The sequence below is a fragment of the Benincasa hispida genome, chromosome 7 (genome assembly GCF_027475165.1).
Source record: "Benincasa hispida cultivar pf3 chromosome 7, pf3_genome.v1.1, whole genome shotgun sequence".
Lineage (NCBI taxonomy): Eukaryota > Viridiplantae > Streptophyta > Magnoliopsida > Cucurbitales > Cucurbitaceae > Benincasa > Benincasa hispida.
Genome location: NC_143484.1, coordinates 51,653,033 through 51,669,088, shown reverse-complemented (window position 1 = coordinate 51,669,088; position 16,056 = coordinate 51,653,033). Strand labels below are relative to the sequence as shown.

Below are 16,056 nucleotides of genomic sequence, written 5' to 3'. Positions count from 1 at the left end.
TATTTTTTATTTTTTTCTTTTAACCAAAGAAAAAAAAAGGAAAAGGTCCTCCCCCTTTGCGCTTCGTCCATGCGTAGGCGATTCGTCCGTTCACGTTCTGAGGCTCACTGCCTTTTTCACTCCCTACCGTTCCACGCTAAAGGCCTAATAAAAGGCATGGCCTTCAGCAGTTCGAAAACACAACTCATTTTCACTTCATTCCATTTTTCCTCTCTTAACTCTTCCATTTTTGTTTTCTGATCAGTGGGTTTAGAAAGTGTGTATGTTCTGGTCGGTAATGGTGCATTTTCGATCGGGTTTCTTTTGGCTGTTTTATCCTGGGACGACATGGTAATTTTCAGACCTGCTTGCACACTTGCCGCAAAACGTCTTAAAGAGAACGAGCTCTGCGACTCAACCTATAACTAGTTTCTGTTTTGCAGGTTTTGCTCTTTACTTAACCGTCATGCCTTGACCGTTTACTATTCGTCGTTCTGAGGGTCCTGTCGTTTCCAACAAAATGTTTATCAACAATTTCAAATTATTAATTATCATACTAGAAGTTTCTATAATTTTGTGTCTAAGTCAATAGCTCTCGATGGGGTTCATCCATATTTCCTGAGACACAAAGGCTGAATAGTCATACCAAGACTCTTAAAAACTTCGAGGCCACACCAGTATTCAACGTCAACGCTGTGCTACGAGCCCACCTCCCTAAGCTTAACTTAGGGAGGTGAGGAGATAGACCAATGTGGGTTCAGTGGACGTCCCACATGCGCGTCGCCGCCACCGTCCGGTCGGTCAGGTGAGGCGAGTGATTATTAATTTTTAATATAAATATTATTATTTTTATTTATTTTTTATTTTTTTCTTTTAACCAAAGAAAAAAAAAGGAAAAGGTCCTCCCCCTTTGCGCTTCGTCCATGCGTAGGCGATTCGTCCGTTCACGTTCTGAGGCTCACTGCCTTTTCCACTCCCTACCGTTCCACGCTAAAGGCCTAATAAAAGGCGTGGCCTTCAGCAGTTCGAAAACACAACTCATTTTCACTTCATTCCATTTTTCCTCTCTTAACTCTTCCATTTTTGTTTTCTGATCAGTGGGTTTAGAAAGTGTGTATGTTCTGGTCGGTAATGGTGCATTTTCGATCGGGTTTCTTTTGGCTGTTTTATCCTGGGACGACATGGTAATTTTCAGACCTGCTTGCACACTTGCCGCAAAACGTCTTAAAGAGAACGAGCTCTGCGACTCAACCTATAACTAGTTTCTGTTTTGCAGGTTTTGCTCTTTACTTAACCGTCATGCCTTGACCGTTTACTATTCGTCGTTCTGAGGGTCCTGTCGTTTCCAACAAAATGTTTATCAACAATTTCAAATTACTAATTATCATACTAGAAGTTTCTATAATTTTGTGTCTAAGTCAATAGCTCTCGATGGGGTTCATCCATATTTCCTGAGACACAAAGGCTGAATAGTCATACCAAGACTCTTAAAAACTTCGAGGCCACACCAGTATTCAACGTCAACGCTGTGCTACGAGCCCACCTCCCTAAGCTTAACTCTACAGCCAACCCGATGGTGGTGGGGAAATGTTATTGCCCTTTCATTTTCATTCGTGAAAGAGAGGTTAGTGCCCAGATGAGGAACGTAACGTACTACAAAATGACCTTCCAACAAAACTTGCAAGAGATATTTGGATGCTACAATAATAATAATGATAATAATGGTCACGGAGTTGTGGATGTTTCTGTTAGGAGGGAATCAGTTTTAGTTGGTGACGAAAATGGTGGTTTCCGATGGGATCATATGGTTCAATCCGTTGTCAAAGGTGGGGGGTTGAGTATGGCGATTGTGGAGAGGGTAAAATGGGAGGAGGAGAGAATTGAGTTTGTAGGGAGGAAAAATCATGAGAAGCAAGAGATAGACGAGGGAGTTATGAGAAGAAAAGAGTTTGAAGGAAAGATAGCGTGGAAGAGATTTAGGGGTTGTTTAGTTTAAGGTTTTAAAGATGTAAGTATATCTAGGAATAAAAAAACTGGAATAAGATTGTTGGAAATGAAGAATAACTGTGTTTAGTTATACATGGAATGTTATCAAAATTTTATGGTAACAAATTAGCTTTGTATTTTATTTATAAAATTAATCAGAACATCTCTATAAAAAATTTTGATAGATTAAGTAATAAACAATAGAATTAATTCAAAGTTTTGAACAAAATTAATTATTTAACTATTGAATAATATTATTAATTAAATTATTAATTGCAAAAATTTTTAAAATGAGTAATTTATAATTAAAGTTACTTGATTACATAATTTGATGAATTTATATAAATATGATGTATTAATTAATAAAACCATCAAAATCAGTTTAAAAAAATAAATATAACATTTTGTGATTAAAAAATAATGAATTATAATTAATCTTTGGTAAGTTAATTATAATTATTTAAAAATAATCTCATAAAATATTAATCATAGTGATAATTAATTTATTACATATATAATTTATTAATGAAAAACCATCAAAATCAGATTGAAAAAATAAATATAACATTTTGTGATTAAAAAATAATGAATTATAATTATCAATGGTAAAATAATTATAGTTATTAAAAAATAATCTCATAAATATTTATCATAATGATAATTAATTAACTACATATATAATTTATTAATGAATTAATGGTATCAATTGATTGGTTCTTTATGGTTTATTATATAATTAATTTATTTCTTTATGAATCTCCGGTAGTTAAATATTACAATTTAAAATTTAATATCGTTTTCTAAATTATAAATTCAATATTCATATATCAATTAGTTTTAATAATATAAAGAAAATTATATATTAAAAGAGGAGAGAGAGTAGGCATTAAGAAAATTCACACTTTTGGATGGGTATGAGGAATGCATGAGAATAGCTTATTCTCATGCCTAAAGCTTCAAAACTTGTACAAAACAAGAGGATTTTGTATCTCTTACCCATTCCCACCCTTGTTCTCATCCCAATTCCCTTAAACCAAACGTCCTCTTAAAAGCTCACCTAATTTCTAATACAATCCATACGAAACCTAATTATGGTTGTTCTCATTTGCCTTTGATATTTCTGTTTATGGGTTAATTTGTTATGGTGGATTTTGGATTCAACAAACCCAGAAAGAGAAAGACTCAACATTCATCTTAAGCCATCTTATCTCCATTACCCACATCTCTTGTCAATCACTTCATTTCATAGATAAACATATCAAATTTGTCAAACTTGCCAGATTTAGAATACAATTAGTCCCTGAATTGGTCAAGTCTCACGCTAACATTTGATATTCAAATTCCACCAACCGTAATCGTAGAACATAGAATAAGAAATTTCTTCCCAAAAAATACATGGTTTTCAAGAATTTATTCTTTTCCAAATTAGACTGATATTTTATAATAGACTTTCATACAGAGTACAAAACAAAACATATAAGTATAACTAACAAAAAAAAATACCAATAAGAAAGTATAAACAAAAAGGAGACTATAAGGAGTTTTTCGACCACCAACTTCTTAAGTATACGTAAACAGCTAATTTTAATAATAAATACGAATCAAATTTACATATTTATCGAGTAACTTGATCTTCTCATCATTTTTTTTATTCATTTATTGAGGAACGTCATCTTACAACTCTAAATCTCAAACATAAACTTACTAACTCAACATATTAACTCTAGGATTATTAACTTCACTTAGTGTACCAAACGACCCGTTGCGACATGAAAATTAAAAAACTAAAAATAAAAAAATAAAAACAGAGGTACGGCTGAATATTAGCTATAGGAAGCAGCCAAGTTCTTTCTCGGGCTGCTAACAAACGACGAATCAATGAATTAAACCGTATAGCACTTGCAAGGAAGAACCTAGGAAGGTTCTTCCTTGCCAGATATATTTTCATCTATAAATGGAAGCAAATAAAAAAAATTATCGTGAAAAGAGTAGAAAACCATAATAAATCGCATTTGAATCAAAAGTAAAGATATCAATAACTATAATGTACGTGACAAGGCCTCTTTCTCTATATAGAGAGTCTCCGTCGTCAATATCGATGCCGCCACCGGAGGGTCCGAACTCGGGGATTTTGGTGATTCAAGATCAAAAAGAAGATGCAGAATTGAGAAGTAGCAAGTGGTGTGGAATGTTTAAGAAGAAGGAATCAGTGAAGATGTTGCCGTTCCCTCAGAACAAGATACTGCGGCTTACACATTCGGTAGAGGCAGGAGAATTTGAGTATTCAGAATCGGTATACGCAGTGCTGATTCCAGTTCTGAATAAGCCTCTCTCCTCGAACCAATATTATATCATCAATGCTCGCGGCGCCCGAAAAGGGTATTTACGCTATGTCTCTTGCTCTTTCTTTTTCTTTCCGAACATCTTTAAGTCAATTTTAATAATATGAAAAATGTGTTCAAAAGTATAAGATTAAACATTGAATTTATTTTGAGGCATTGGAAGTGTATTTCGAAGTAATTTAAATATGACAAGAGATTTTTATCATTTCAAATTCACTCCCAAATATATTTTTAATATACCACGTGAAAAGGGTTCGATCGATCAAGTTTGGTTGCTCGATAGTTACTTATTAATAGGTCATGACTCGGAGAAAATTATTTGGCTCGGCTTATAATTTTTAGGGGCATATAGATTCATATTGAATAATTTTTCTATGAGATAGAGGATTGGAAGGAACTTCCAATTGATTAGGCTCTAATTCTTGATCAAACTATTATAATTGGAAACTGTTAAAAAGATAGGGTTAAATCTTTATGGTCAGATTTTGGTAACTAATTAGTCTTTTGTTTTTCAAATTTGTGTTCGTTTCTCTTAAGTTTTTTACTCATAGTTTTTATATTTCTTATGTAAAGATTTGAATTCTTACCTAATTTTAAAAACAAAAACAAAACTTTGAAAATTATATACCTTTTTAGTTTTCAAATTTTGGTTTTGATTTTGAAAACACTCCTAAAATGTAAACAACAAAAACATAGAAACTTATGGATAGAAATGATGTTAATAGATTTAATATTCAAAAACAAAAAACAAAAAATAAAATGGTTACCAAAGGAAGTCTATAACTTTCCAATTTTGAATATGCATTTGGTCTACAAACTTCAAATTTTGTTCTAAATAGGTCCCGTGCTTAAAAAATTGTTTTTCAATTATGTGCCTAATAAATTTGAGAGACATTCAATTTTTTTACGAATCAACTAATATATTAAATATGTAATTGAATTTTATGTCTAAGAATAACAACTTTTAATAAATAGGTCAAAGACCCTTAAACACAAGTAAAAAAATTCAAGAACCTATTGGTACAAATTCAAAAGTTCCAAGATTTATACGAAACATTTTTTAAAATTCAAATATACTTATTACTTCGTAGATACATAAACAAAAGTTTATGTTTTGGTAATCATTTTGTTTTTTGCTTTTATTTTTTGAAAATTAAAGTCTATTTCTTCCTCATTTCTTATGTATCTTTCTCAAATACAATGGTTGAGTTTTAGTCAAATTTCAAAAATAAAAACAAGTTTAAAAGCTACTTTTGTATGTTTCAAAATTTAGTTTGGTTTTTTAAACTATTGGTAAATAGTAGACAACAAATGAAGAAATTTGAAGTTGGAAATAATGTCTATAGACTTCATTCTCAAAAACAAAAGAAAAAAAATTAAATGATTATCAAACGGGACCTTAATACTCTACTTTTAATTCAACCACCAGATAAACACAAAGATTAAAAATATTTAACCCCTTGTTTTGCATTTTATTAAACTAGAAAAAAGAGAAAATATTTGCATTCTAGCTGGTAGCCTAGCTAATTCTCTTTCTAAGAAAAAAAAATTAGGTGCAGTGTAAAAAATTGTCACGTGACAATTTTTTTTTTTTTTAAAAAAAAATTATTTTTGTGGGTAGAGAAAAGTGAGCATGTACACAATCTCTAAAACTTTCACTTTGATCGCAGACTAGCATGCACCAATTCAAAAGAAGACGAGACAAGCAGCAGCAAGTGCTGCTACACCGTCCCTGATCCCCCGCCACAAATCTTCGACCCGAAAAATGAATACCAACAATTTCAAATCAGTGATTACATATACTGTGGAGGAGCCTCCGGATTTGTGTCCAAGTCTGTGGCTCCAGATGGGGTTCCTCCACTACGTCTAAGCCGCAATGGCTGGCAAGCTTATCCCCAACCTCTCAACAACTTCCTCGAGCCCACCCAAGCCCTCGGTCTCAACGCCTCGCTCCGAGCCTGCCTCCCAGATCTCAACTTTTCATTACCCTGCAAATCCTCTGACGCAGTGGTTGTCGGGAAGTGGTATTGCCCTTTCATTTTCATTCGCGAAGGAAATGAAGCTGTTGGATCTCAAATGACCAACTCGCTCTATTATGAAATTACCCTCCATCAGAATTGGGTTGAGATTTTCAAATGTGAAAATAACGGTGTAGCTCCTGATAATGTGGATGCTTTTGTAGAAAGGGAAGTTGTTTCGATTGCAGGCGAGGCGGCCACGCCAGTGGGGAGTAGAAATGTTGGTGATGGGATTGTGTGGTTCGAGCCATGGAAGGTTGGGTTGAGCTTGGTGATTGTAGAGAGGATGAAATGGGAACAGGAAAGAGGGGGGTTTCGATGGGTTGAAGAAAGGGAGGAAAAGAAAGTGAGGGTAGTGAAGAATAAAGAGGAGTTGAAGTTTAAGGAAAAGGGCAATAAGTGGAAGAGATTTGGATGTTATGTGTTGGTTGAAAGGTTTGTGGTTAAGAGAATGGATGGAAGTTTGGTTCTTACTTGGGAATTCAGGCACACTCATCAAGTTAGAACCAAATGGGAATGATTTCAATCAACGTTTTGAGAGTGATATTGAAATTGTTAAAGATGTTCTATTTGAAGTTTCTCCAAAATGTCTTTAATCATGCAAAAATGATTTAATGTTTAATATTACCCTCTTAAATGGGGTTTTGAATATTTTGATGATAGATGATGTAGTTCTCGAGATTATCTTTTAATATTCTTGTTTGGGTTCGGTTAGGTATAGTGAAATAGCAATTGTGTTATCACCTCTTGATAAAATAAAATCATATATATTCATGTGACTGGAAAATTATGATTTTTTATTAAATAAAATTGTTTTATTTTATTTTTTACTTATAAGATTGGACTATCCTACATTTATGACAGACTTGTGTACTATAGTTAATTAGTCATTATTTCTGATTTAATTATGTTATTGCATTTGCTTATACATTGAAAGAGTATGTGAATATTCAGTCCGAATTTTAATTTTATAGAACATCTAAGCATAAAGAGGATGGAATATAGGTATAACATTCTAATTAAGCATGCATTTTATAAAATATTGAGAGGAAATCAGGGATGCAGGCAACTTACCCCAGAAGACCAAAACTCTTCAAGTAAATCCTCTCCAGTCACGAATAATTCGTACAATCTCCTTTTCCCTCGAACTCTCCATCACAGCAACCAAATGGACACTACCATAATGATTTCCCTGTTATTCTTAAGATGGAGAATCGCCAAGAGTTTTGTGTGCTTCAACAGTAATTTTGGAAGGGATGAAGATTTTTTTTTTAGAACTATTGTTCACAGAGAATAAAAATTCTGAGAGTTTTTCCGCACTGAATACAGGAAGAAGAAGAGGATCTATATCCCTCCTCTGCCATAACCCACGTTCAACGAGGGAAGGAGGAGAGGTGGTTATCCAATAATTCCTCTCCCAAAACCTAATTTTTAAATTAAAAATAATTTTAATTATATATATATATATTAAACTATATGTTATATCTAATATAACACATAACCTATAGTTTATATTATATCGCACATAATATAAACTATAGTTTATTATTTTCTCATTTAACTTGTTGTATTTAATATGAACCATATTCACATTAATTTTAACATATAGTTTATAATGCGAATCTCATTAATATTTGAACCATATTCAAATATGTATTTCTCTCAAATAAAACTTTATATTATAATGCATCACATACATTATGTTAATTAATAATTTTATATTATAATGCATCACATGCATTAACTTAATTATATCTTAAATAATTAATTCCCCTATTAATTTGAATAATTCAAATTAATCCAAAATTAATTCGATGCTCATTAATCCCAATTGAGCTAACGAGGGGACCTTATAAACCTATAGATTGAAGCTCCAATGGTACCTGATTAATTAATTGAACTCTTTAATTAAATTAATCAACTTCTATTAACTGTCGGTCACTCCACTAAAAATTGATAGTTGTACTATTCGCACTACAGATATATTATTATGTCAGTTGGATATAACCAATCAACTGTGCATTGATCCTTCACAAATGCTCGTAAGTACAGTTGGGCAAAAATTACCATTTTACCCCTATAGTTACTTCTAACTTCTTAAGTATCATTGATCCCTCTAATGAAAAATTAGTTATAGTCTAGATATAATCGAACCTGTTGGGATTAGTGCCCTAAATCTCGTAAGGTCATTTAGTTTGTAATTGTATTGTACAAACATTTATTTATTTGATAAAATATGAGATGTATTATTTTTCATTTAGTAGCATTAAACTCATAAAACCAATAAACTAACATCTAAAGCTATCTTCTGTAACTTAAACTGTTGGGTTTTGTGCCCTAAAACTCGTAGCTAGTGAATGTAATTAAATAACCGTCATTAATAAATAGTTATTAATGTTTTTCTCAATAAGTGTTATTGATATTTTATTTAATTTTGTCTTATTAACTCTAAAATCCAATAAACTAACATCCTAGTCTGTCTTATGAGTCTTGAACTATATGTAGAGACATATAGGGATCAATATTCAAGATACAACCCAAAAGGTCTATAATATAGGGGTAAGGTTTGGTACCTTATCCTGGTAGCACTGTGGATATGACCCACTTTGTATTTGATACAAATGCGGTGATACAATGCGTTCGTGTAGGAGACATGCGAGTGGGGGTATCTTAGGCAATGAGTTTGCACAAGATCAGACCGTGAAATAATAACCACTAGATGTAGCTCCATTGACTAGTTAGATTTCTATTTCAATAGAATGACCTAGGCAACTTAGTCTTACTCCCCAGTATATTATGAACTCTTGTTCACAAGGGAGTGTCCTTTAATTTGTATGAATGAGAGTGACCAATTCGCGAACTCAATATGTCTACTATTTTGGGGATAAGACCGAACGGGTAGCTAGGAACATAATCATACAAAATGGATTTCACTTCTTCCCAACTTCAGGGTAAGTAGATGAGTGTTCCCTTAAATGGTGTCTCTAGGACTTGAACAAAGGGTCCTATCTTATTGGCCTGAGAAAGTTTTTGTTTAATGGTTGGACCATAAACAAGTTGTTCATTAAAGGAACACTAGTACTTAAGAATGTAGAGGTAACCCAAGGGTAAAATGGTAATTTGACCCAGTTGGTGTTACGAACACTCGTGAAGGACTAACTTGTTGTTATTGGTCTATATCCGTGGACACATAAACATATATGTAGTGAGAAGAGTGCAGTTGTAAGTCTTTAGTAGAGTGTACCCATAGTTAACGAATATTGATTAATTTGGTTAATGAGTTTAGCCAATTAATCTCACATTGGTGGAACTTCTCATTTGTAGGTCCATTAGGTCCCCTTCATAGCTTGTAAAGGTATTGAGGTAATTTATCATTATTTTGAATTTGAAATGTTCAAATTCAGAATTGGGAATTTTTTAATGTTTGTAGATGCATTTTAATATAAATTTTAATTTTAGACTTTATTATTAATTTTGGAAATGATTCAAAATTAATAAATGAGAGAACGAAATATTTGAAAGGAGTGCAAATATTAATTTAACATGAATAAGATTCATATTGAAGACTATATGTTAAAAATAATGTGCCTTGGATGCACATTAAAATTATAGGTTAAATGAGAGAAATATATTTGAATATGATTCAAATGAGAAATTTAAATTAAATATGTGATATTTAATTAGATGATTGATTAATTGGAGAATAAATTAATTATTAAATTTAATTGAATTCTGAATTTAATTAAATTAATTAAATCAAAACTATTGGTTAAAATTAATGCACATTAGATGCGCATTAAAACTATAGGTTATGTGAGAATGAACCATTTAAATATGATTTAAATGGTTATTATTTTTATTTAATTAATTAAATTAAATTAATAATTTTATTTAGTCTTAATTAAATAAAATGTAACTCCCCACGTAGGTGAGTTACTAGAGACATGGGATGAATCTCATGTCTCCTCACTTTCACCCTCTCTCTCCCATTCTCTTTGTATCAAAACAAAAGAAAAAAAAAGACAGAAAAGATCAATTGATCGAGATTCAAAAACTCTCTATGTTTTCTTTGTCTTCCCTCTTCCTCCCAATTCCAAAAAAAAAAAAAAAAAAAAAAAAAAAAAAAAAAATCACAATTCTCATCTTCTCAATGAGAAGACTCCAAGTGGTGTTGCCCAATCCCAATTCCTAATAGAGAAATTCTACTGTCAAAAGGTTTGCAAGGTAAGATTTTTTTCCCGGTATAATTATGTTTTTTAACTGCATGCTTAATATATTTTTCTATTTTATTCAAATGCAAAATTGTTTTGTTTTAAATGTCAATTTTAAATATGTTTAGGTTATGTGTTTTGGCTTCTGTTGTGCCTTAGGGTTTTCATCCCTTCATAAACATGTATGATGAGACATTGGATCATGTTTAAATGATAACCTAAATGGTCTATAGTAGATGGCTAAGTACGAGTATTGTCTGCTTTGTAAATGTCACAATTGTTGTAAAGTATTACAAATGATCTGATCCTAATCATTCATGTGAAAATATATGAGTGGAGGTATTTTATACAAAGGAGTTTGTATAAGGCTGAATCACAAAATGAATAGTCTCATTATTTAATACCGTTCATAATGGAGACTTATATTTCACTAGGATGACCATAAGTGACATGACCTAAATCCTAAGTGAGTTGTGAATTTTTGCCTATGAAGACAGCCATTTTATTTGTATGGGTGAGAGTGGCTAGATCATTGACTCAATAAGCCTACCATTTTAGGGGATTCATCTGGTTGGGGAGTTGGGAACACAGCTACACAAGAAGAAATTCACTCATTCTTCGAGATAAGGAAAAGTAGATAAATTGCTCCCTAAGGGCTGATTTTAAGGCTTGAATAATGTGGCGCCACACCCTCTCCTAGCCCGAGAGGAGTTTAGTCATAGTTGAACTATGATTTATTGTTTATTAAAGGGATCAGTGGTACTTAAGGAGTTAGATGTAACTATAGGGGCAAAATGGTAATTTTGGCCTAGTTGTACTTACGAGCAATTTGTGAAGGGTCATCACACTGTTGATTGGTTATATCCAATGACACAAAAATATACCTACAGTGCGAATAGTGCAATTATCAATCTTTAGTAGAGTGCTCGACAGTTAATGGATATTAATTCAATTAATTAAAGAGTTTAATTAATTATTTAAGTATCATTGGAGCTTTAAGCTACAGGTCCATGATGTCCCCTCTGTAGCTCAACGGGGATTTATGAGAATCAATTTTGGATTAATTTGAATTGTTCAAATTAATTGAGGGAATTAATTATATATGATATGATTATTTTAATTTAATTATATATGATATAATTACTATAATACATTTAATACATTATAATATAAAGTTTATTTGAGAGCAAATAAGTATTTGAACATGATTCAAACATTAATTATGTGAATTGGATTCATATAATTAAATTTAATATAAATGAGATTTATACTAAATATCGTTGTTGAGAGAATTAAGCAATAGGTTATATTGTATTGGATACAATATTAAAAATTATAGGTTATATATTATATTTGATATAATATATAATTTAATATATATTATATGATAAAATGGTTATTATATAAATATATATTAATTTTTTTATTAAAATTAATTTTATTTATTAATTTTATTTTTGAAAATAATTTTAGGGAGGGAGTCGTAACTTCTTCCCTCTTTTTTCTCTCTACTACGTGTTAGTGGGAACATAGAGGTTGAACGGTTTTCTCCTCTTTCTTCCTCCTTTAGGGTTTTTACAAAAGAGTTCTATAAGAATTAATCTTCCCCGATCTCTCAACTCTCTTATTCTCTCTTAATTGTCTCTCTCACCAAAAAGTCGGAGTCCACAAACTCTTAGATTCTCATCCTAGAGAATGCAAAGGCTACCAATTGGTAGTGGCCATTTGGGATAATTAGGGTTTCGAGTACGCTGTTGTTTATGACATTTTGGATAAGATGATACACAAAGAATATCGGATCTTAAGGATGAATTACTAAAAATCCTTTTCTCAATTTCTATAAACATGTTGTACTTTTAAATTTGATGCATAGTTTTTTGTTTCTTCTGTAAAATTATGGATTTTGTAAAATTTTGGGATTTGGGCCCGATCCCGTTTCCGCTCAAGGACCTTCAATGGTTCCTTATAACTCCTCTCGGGCCAAAAGAGGATGTGCATCACATTGTTCAAACCTCGAAATCAAACTTCAAGGGAGCAATTTCTCTACTTACCCTAATAAAAGGAAATGAGTGAATTTATTCTTATGAGTTGCGTTCCCGACTCCCCAATTAGACGAATCCCCAAAATGGTAGGCATATTGAGTCGACGAATCTAGCCACTCTCATCTATACAAATCAAAATACAGCCTTCATAGGCAGAAGATCACGACTCACTCAGAATTCAGGTCAAGTCACCTATGATCATCTTGGTGAAATGTAAGTCTCTTCTAGTGACGGTGTTATATAGAGAGACTATTTATTTCATGGTCCAGTCTTATACAAACTATTTGTATAGAATAACCTCACTCACATGTCTCTATATGAATGATCAGGATCAAATCATTTGTAGTACTATACAACAATTGTAACAACTACAAAGCGAGTCGTGTTCGTAGTGTCACCAAGATAAGGTAGTCAGCCTTATCCATCTACTACAGACAGTTTAGGTTATCACTTAAACGTAATCCACATGTATGTCTTTACATACATGTTTAAGTTACAGCTAATAAACTTACCTTTTATTTTATTAGATAAATAAATTATTTGTACGAATACAATTACAAATAACAAGACCGTGAGATTTAGAGCATCAACCCCAACAATCTCCAACTTGTCTTAAAGCTAGTGGGGTGTATAACATAAAAGTCAAACTAGTATAACAAATACACAAAATTAAAATAAGAAACAAAGGCATACAATACGTGCCCAGTAAAATCTTCCACTTACCTTAGACTAGATAAGGCCTATCTAGTAGACCTAGTCTCTTCAGTTGACCCTCAAACACCTTAGCGGAGGGCCTTTGTAAACGGATCAGCAACGTTGTATTCTGAAACGATCTTCGTGAAAATCACGTCTCCTCGATGCACAATCTCCCGAATCAGGTGATACTTGCATTCAATATGCTTTCCACACTCGTGGTTCCTAGGCTCTCTAGAATTAGCCACAACACCGCTCTTATCACAATAAAGGGTGATGAGCTTTGACATGTTTGAAACATATTCCATATCAGTCAATAATTTCCTGAGCCATACAGCCTCCTTGGCAGTTTCACAAGTCGCTACATATCCTGCCTCCATGGTGGAGTCAGCAATGCACCCTTGTTTGGTACTCCTCCATACTACAATTTATCCATTAAGAGTTAACACTGATCCTGAAGTGGATTTCCTAGAATCCCTATCAATCTGAAAATCAGAGTCAGTGTATCCTGTAAGGATCAAATCCTTAGACTCATACACAAGCATGTAGTCCATTGTTCTCATAAGATACTTGAGGATGGTTTTAATGGCTGCCCAGTGATCTAATCCTAGATTAGACTGATATCTACTGACTATCCCCACTGCATAGCAAATGTCAAGTCTAGTACATGACATTTCATACATCAGGCTGCCAACAGCCGATGCATAAGGGATCCATCTCATCTTCTTAACTTCTTAAGATATCTTAAGACACCTTTCCTTAGACAAGACAACTCCACACTTGAAAGGTAGCAAGCCTCTCTTAGAGTTTTGCATCAAATTCTTAACAAACATCTTGTTAATGTAGGATGCTTGAGTCAAGGTCAGTAATTTGTTCTTACGATCCCTAAAGATCTAAATGCTCAAAATAAATTGTGCCTCTCTCAAATATTTCAGTTGGAATTGAGCTGTTAGGCATTATTTTATATCAGTCAATAGACCTGCATCATTTCCAATAAGTAGAATATGGTCTAACACTAAGAAAGCTACTGAACTGTTGATGGTTTTATTGTAAACACCGTTGGGGTTAATACCCTCAAGTCTTGTGTCCTGTAGTTTGTAAACAATTTGTACGAACGTTTGTGATGTATAATATATGATATTTACTTCACTTCTTGATTTTTCTCATTTGGATGTTTTGTTTTCTTTACCATAAACCAATAAACTAAAATTCTTGGTTGTCTTTGTGTAACTTAAGCATGTATGTGGTGACATACAAGTGAATCATGTCTTAAGTGATAACCAAAATGGTTTGTAGTATATGGATATAGGAGGGAACCTTATCCTGGTAATGCTAAGGATGCGATCACAGATGGTCTGATCCTTATCATTCGTGTAAGGGACATGCGAGCGGTGGCGTCCTATACAAAGAGTTTGTATAAGACCTGACCACGAAGTGTTAACGTCTCGTTATATAACACCATTCATGCCAAAGACTTCACTTCACTAGGATGACCATAGGTAACATGATCTCAATCCTGAGTAAGTTGGGAACTCCTGCCATTGAGGGCGGTCCTTTGATTTGCATGGGTGCGGTGGCCAGGCCGCTGACTCAAACCTACCACTTTGGGGATTCGTCTGATTTAGAGTTGGGAACTTAGCTACACAAGATGGAATTCACTCTTTCCTCGAAGCAGGAGTAAGTAGATAGATAGCTCCCTTAAGGGTTGATCCCAGGGCTTGAACAATGTGGCGCCACACACCTTCTCATGGCCCGAGAGGTGTTCACACATAGTTGGACTATGTTGTATTGTTCATTAGAGGGATCGGTGGTACTTAAGGAGTGAGATGTAACTACATGGGCAAAACGATAAATTGACCCATCTGTACTTACAAGCATCTATGAAGAGTTACGGTACTCATGATTGGTTGTATCCGATGGACACAGAAATATAACTGTGGTAAGAAGAGTTCAGCTGTCGATCTTTAGTGGAATGCCTAGCAGTTAACGGATGGTGGATTTCGTGGCTAAAGAGTTTAATCAACTATTCATGTACCGTTGGAGCTTCGAGCCATAGGTCCATAAGGTCCCCTTGGTAGCTTGGATACAAGTTGAGAATTAATTTTTGAGTCAGTTTGAAATGTTCAAATTGACAAGAGGGAGTTCGATTATATATGATATAATTGAACTGGTTAATTATATATGATGTGATTGACTAAATGTATGAGATACATTATTTTGGAGGAAATAGGATATAAAATTATTTATATCAAGTAGAGGAGAAAACACTATAGTTGATATATAATATCAAACTATAGGTTATGAATATAATATGATTGTATTTATTATTTTATTAATTTGACGGTTATGAGATAATTGGTTGGCATTTTCTCCAAATTCGCGCGTTATTGGAAAGTTCAAGTCAGTTCTAGTAACTGAAGAATAAAATGAAAATGGTTTTCATTTTGCAAGATACAAATAATTTGCTCACGGTGTGATAAGCATTTGATCGCATAGTGTTTGAGAGCCTATACGATAGTCTACCGTTCACTAAACGATCGCACACCCATGCCCGCACTTTCTTAAGTGATCGCTTACTGTTTACTAAATGATCGCTTAGCACCTGAGCTGATCTAAATGATCGTATAGACGATCACCTAGCTTTTACTACACGATCGTGTATCGATCACTAAATGATCAAGCACCCGACTATATGATAGTCTTCATATTCTCCCACTTGCTTGATCTTAGTACACAACTACCTTTCCTCCTTACCTCTACCAAATCCGAACAAAGCCCACTCTTT

General features: G+C 33.2%; 2 protein-coding genes across 2 annotated transcripts; both read left to right on the top strand.

Annotated features, from left to right (window-relative positions):
* The first annotated feature begins 728 nt into the window (after positions 1 to 728).
* LOC150035232 (uncharacterized) lies at positions 729 to 1,975 on the top strand. The gene is made up of 2 exons (XM_090315279.1): positions 729 to 784; positions 1,405 to 1,975. The coding sequence occupies exons 1-2, from the start codon at positions 729 to 731 to the stop codon at positions 1,973 to 1,975; spliced, it is 627 nt and encodes a 208-aa protein (XP_090171405.1).
* Positions 1,976 to 3,877: 1,902 nt separating this feature from the next.
* LOC120081783 (uncharacterized) lies at positions 3,878 to 7,112 on the top strand. Its single transcript, XM_039036944.2, has 2 exons — positions 3,878 to 4,344; positions 5,978 to 7,112. The coding sequence occupies exons 1-2, from the start codon at positions 4,010 to 4,012 to the stop codon at positions 6,843 to 6,845; spliced, it is 1,203 nt and encodes a 400-aa protein (XP_038892872.1). The 5' UTR covers positions 3,878 to 4,009; the 3' UTR covers positions 6,846 to 7,112.
* Positions 7,113 to 16,056: the final 8,944 nt, after the last annotated feature.

Excerpts from the sequence above, each read along its gene's own strand:
- LOC150035232 (XM_090315279.1), top strand. The coding sequence starts at position 729 with ATGTGGGTTCAGTGGACGTCCCACATGCGCGTCGCCGCCACCGTCCGG. Across the intron at positions 785-1,404 it reads GCCACCGTCCGGTCGGTCAG|CTCTCGATGGGGTTCATCCA; the intron begins GTGAGGCGAGTG and ends CTAAGTCAATAG.
- LOC120081783 (XM_039036944.2), top strand. The coding sequence starts at position 4,010 with ATGTACGTGACAAGGCCTCTTTCTCTATATAGAGAGTCTCCGTCGTCA. Across the intron at positions 4,345-5,977 it reads GCTCGCGGCGCCCGAAAAGG|ACTAGCATGCACCAATTCAA; the intron begins GTATTTACGCTA and ends CTTTGATCGCAG.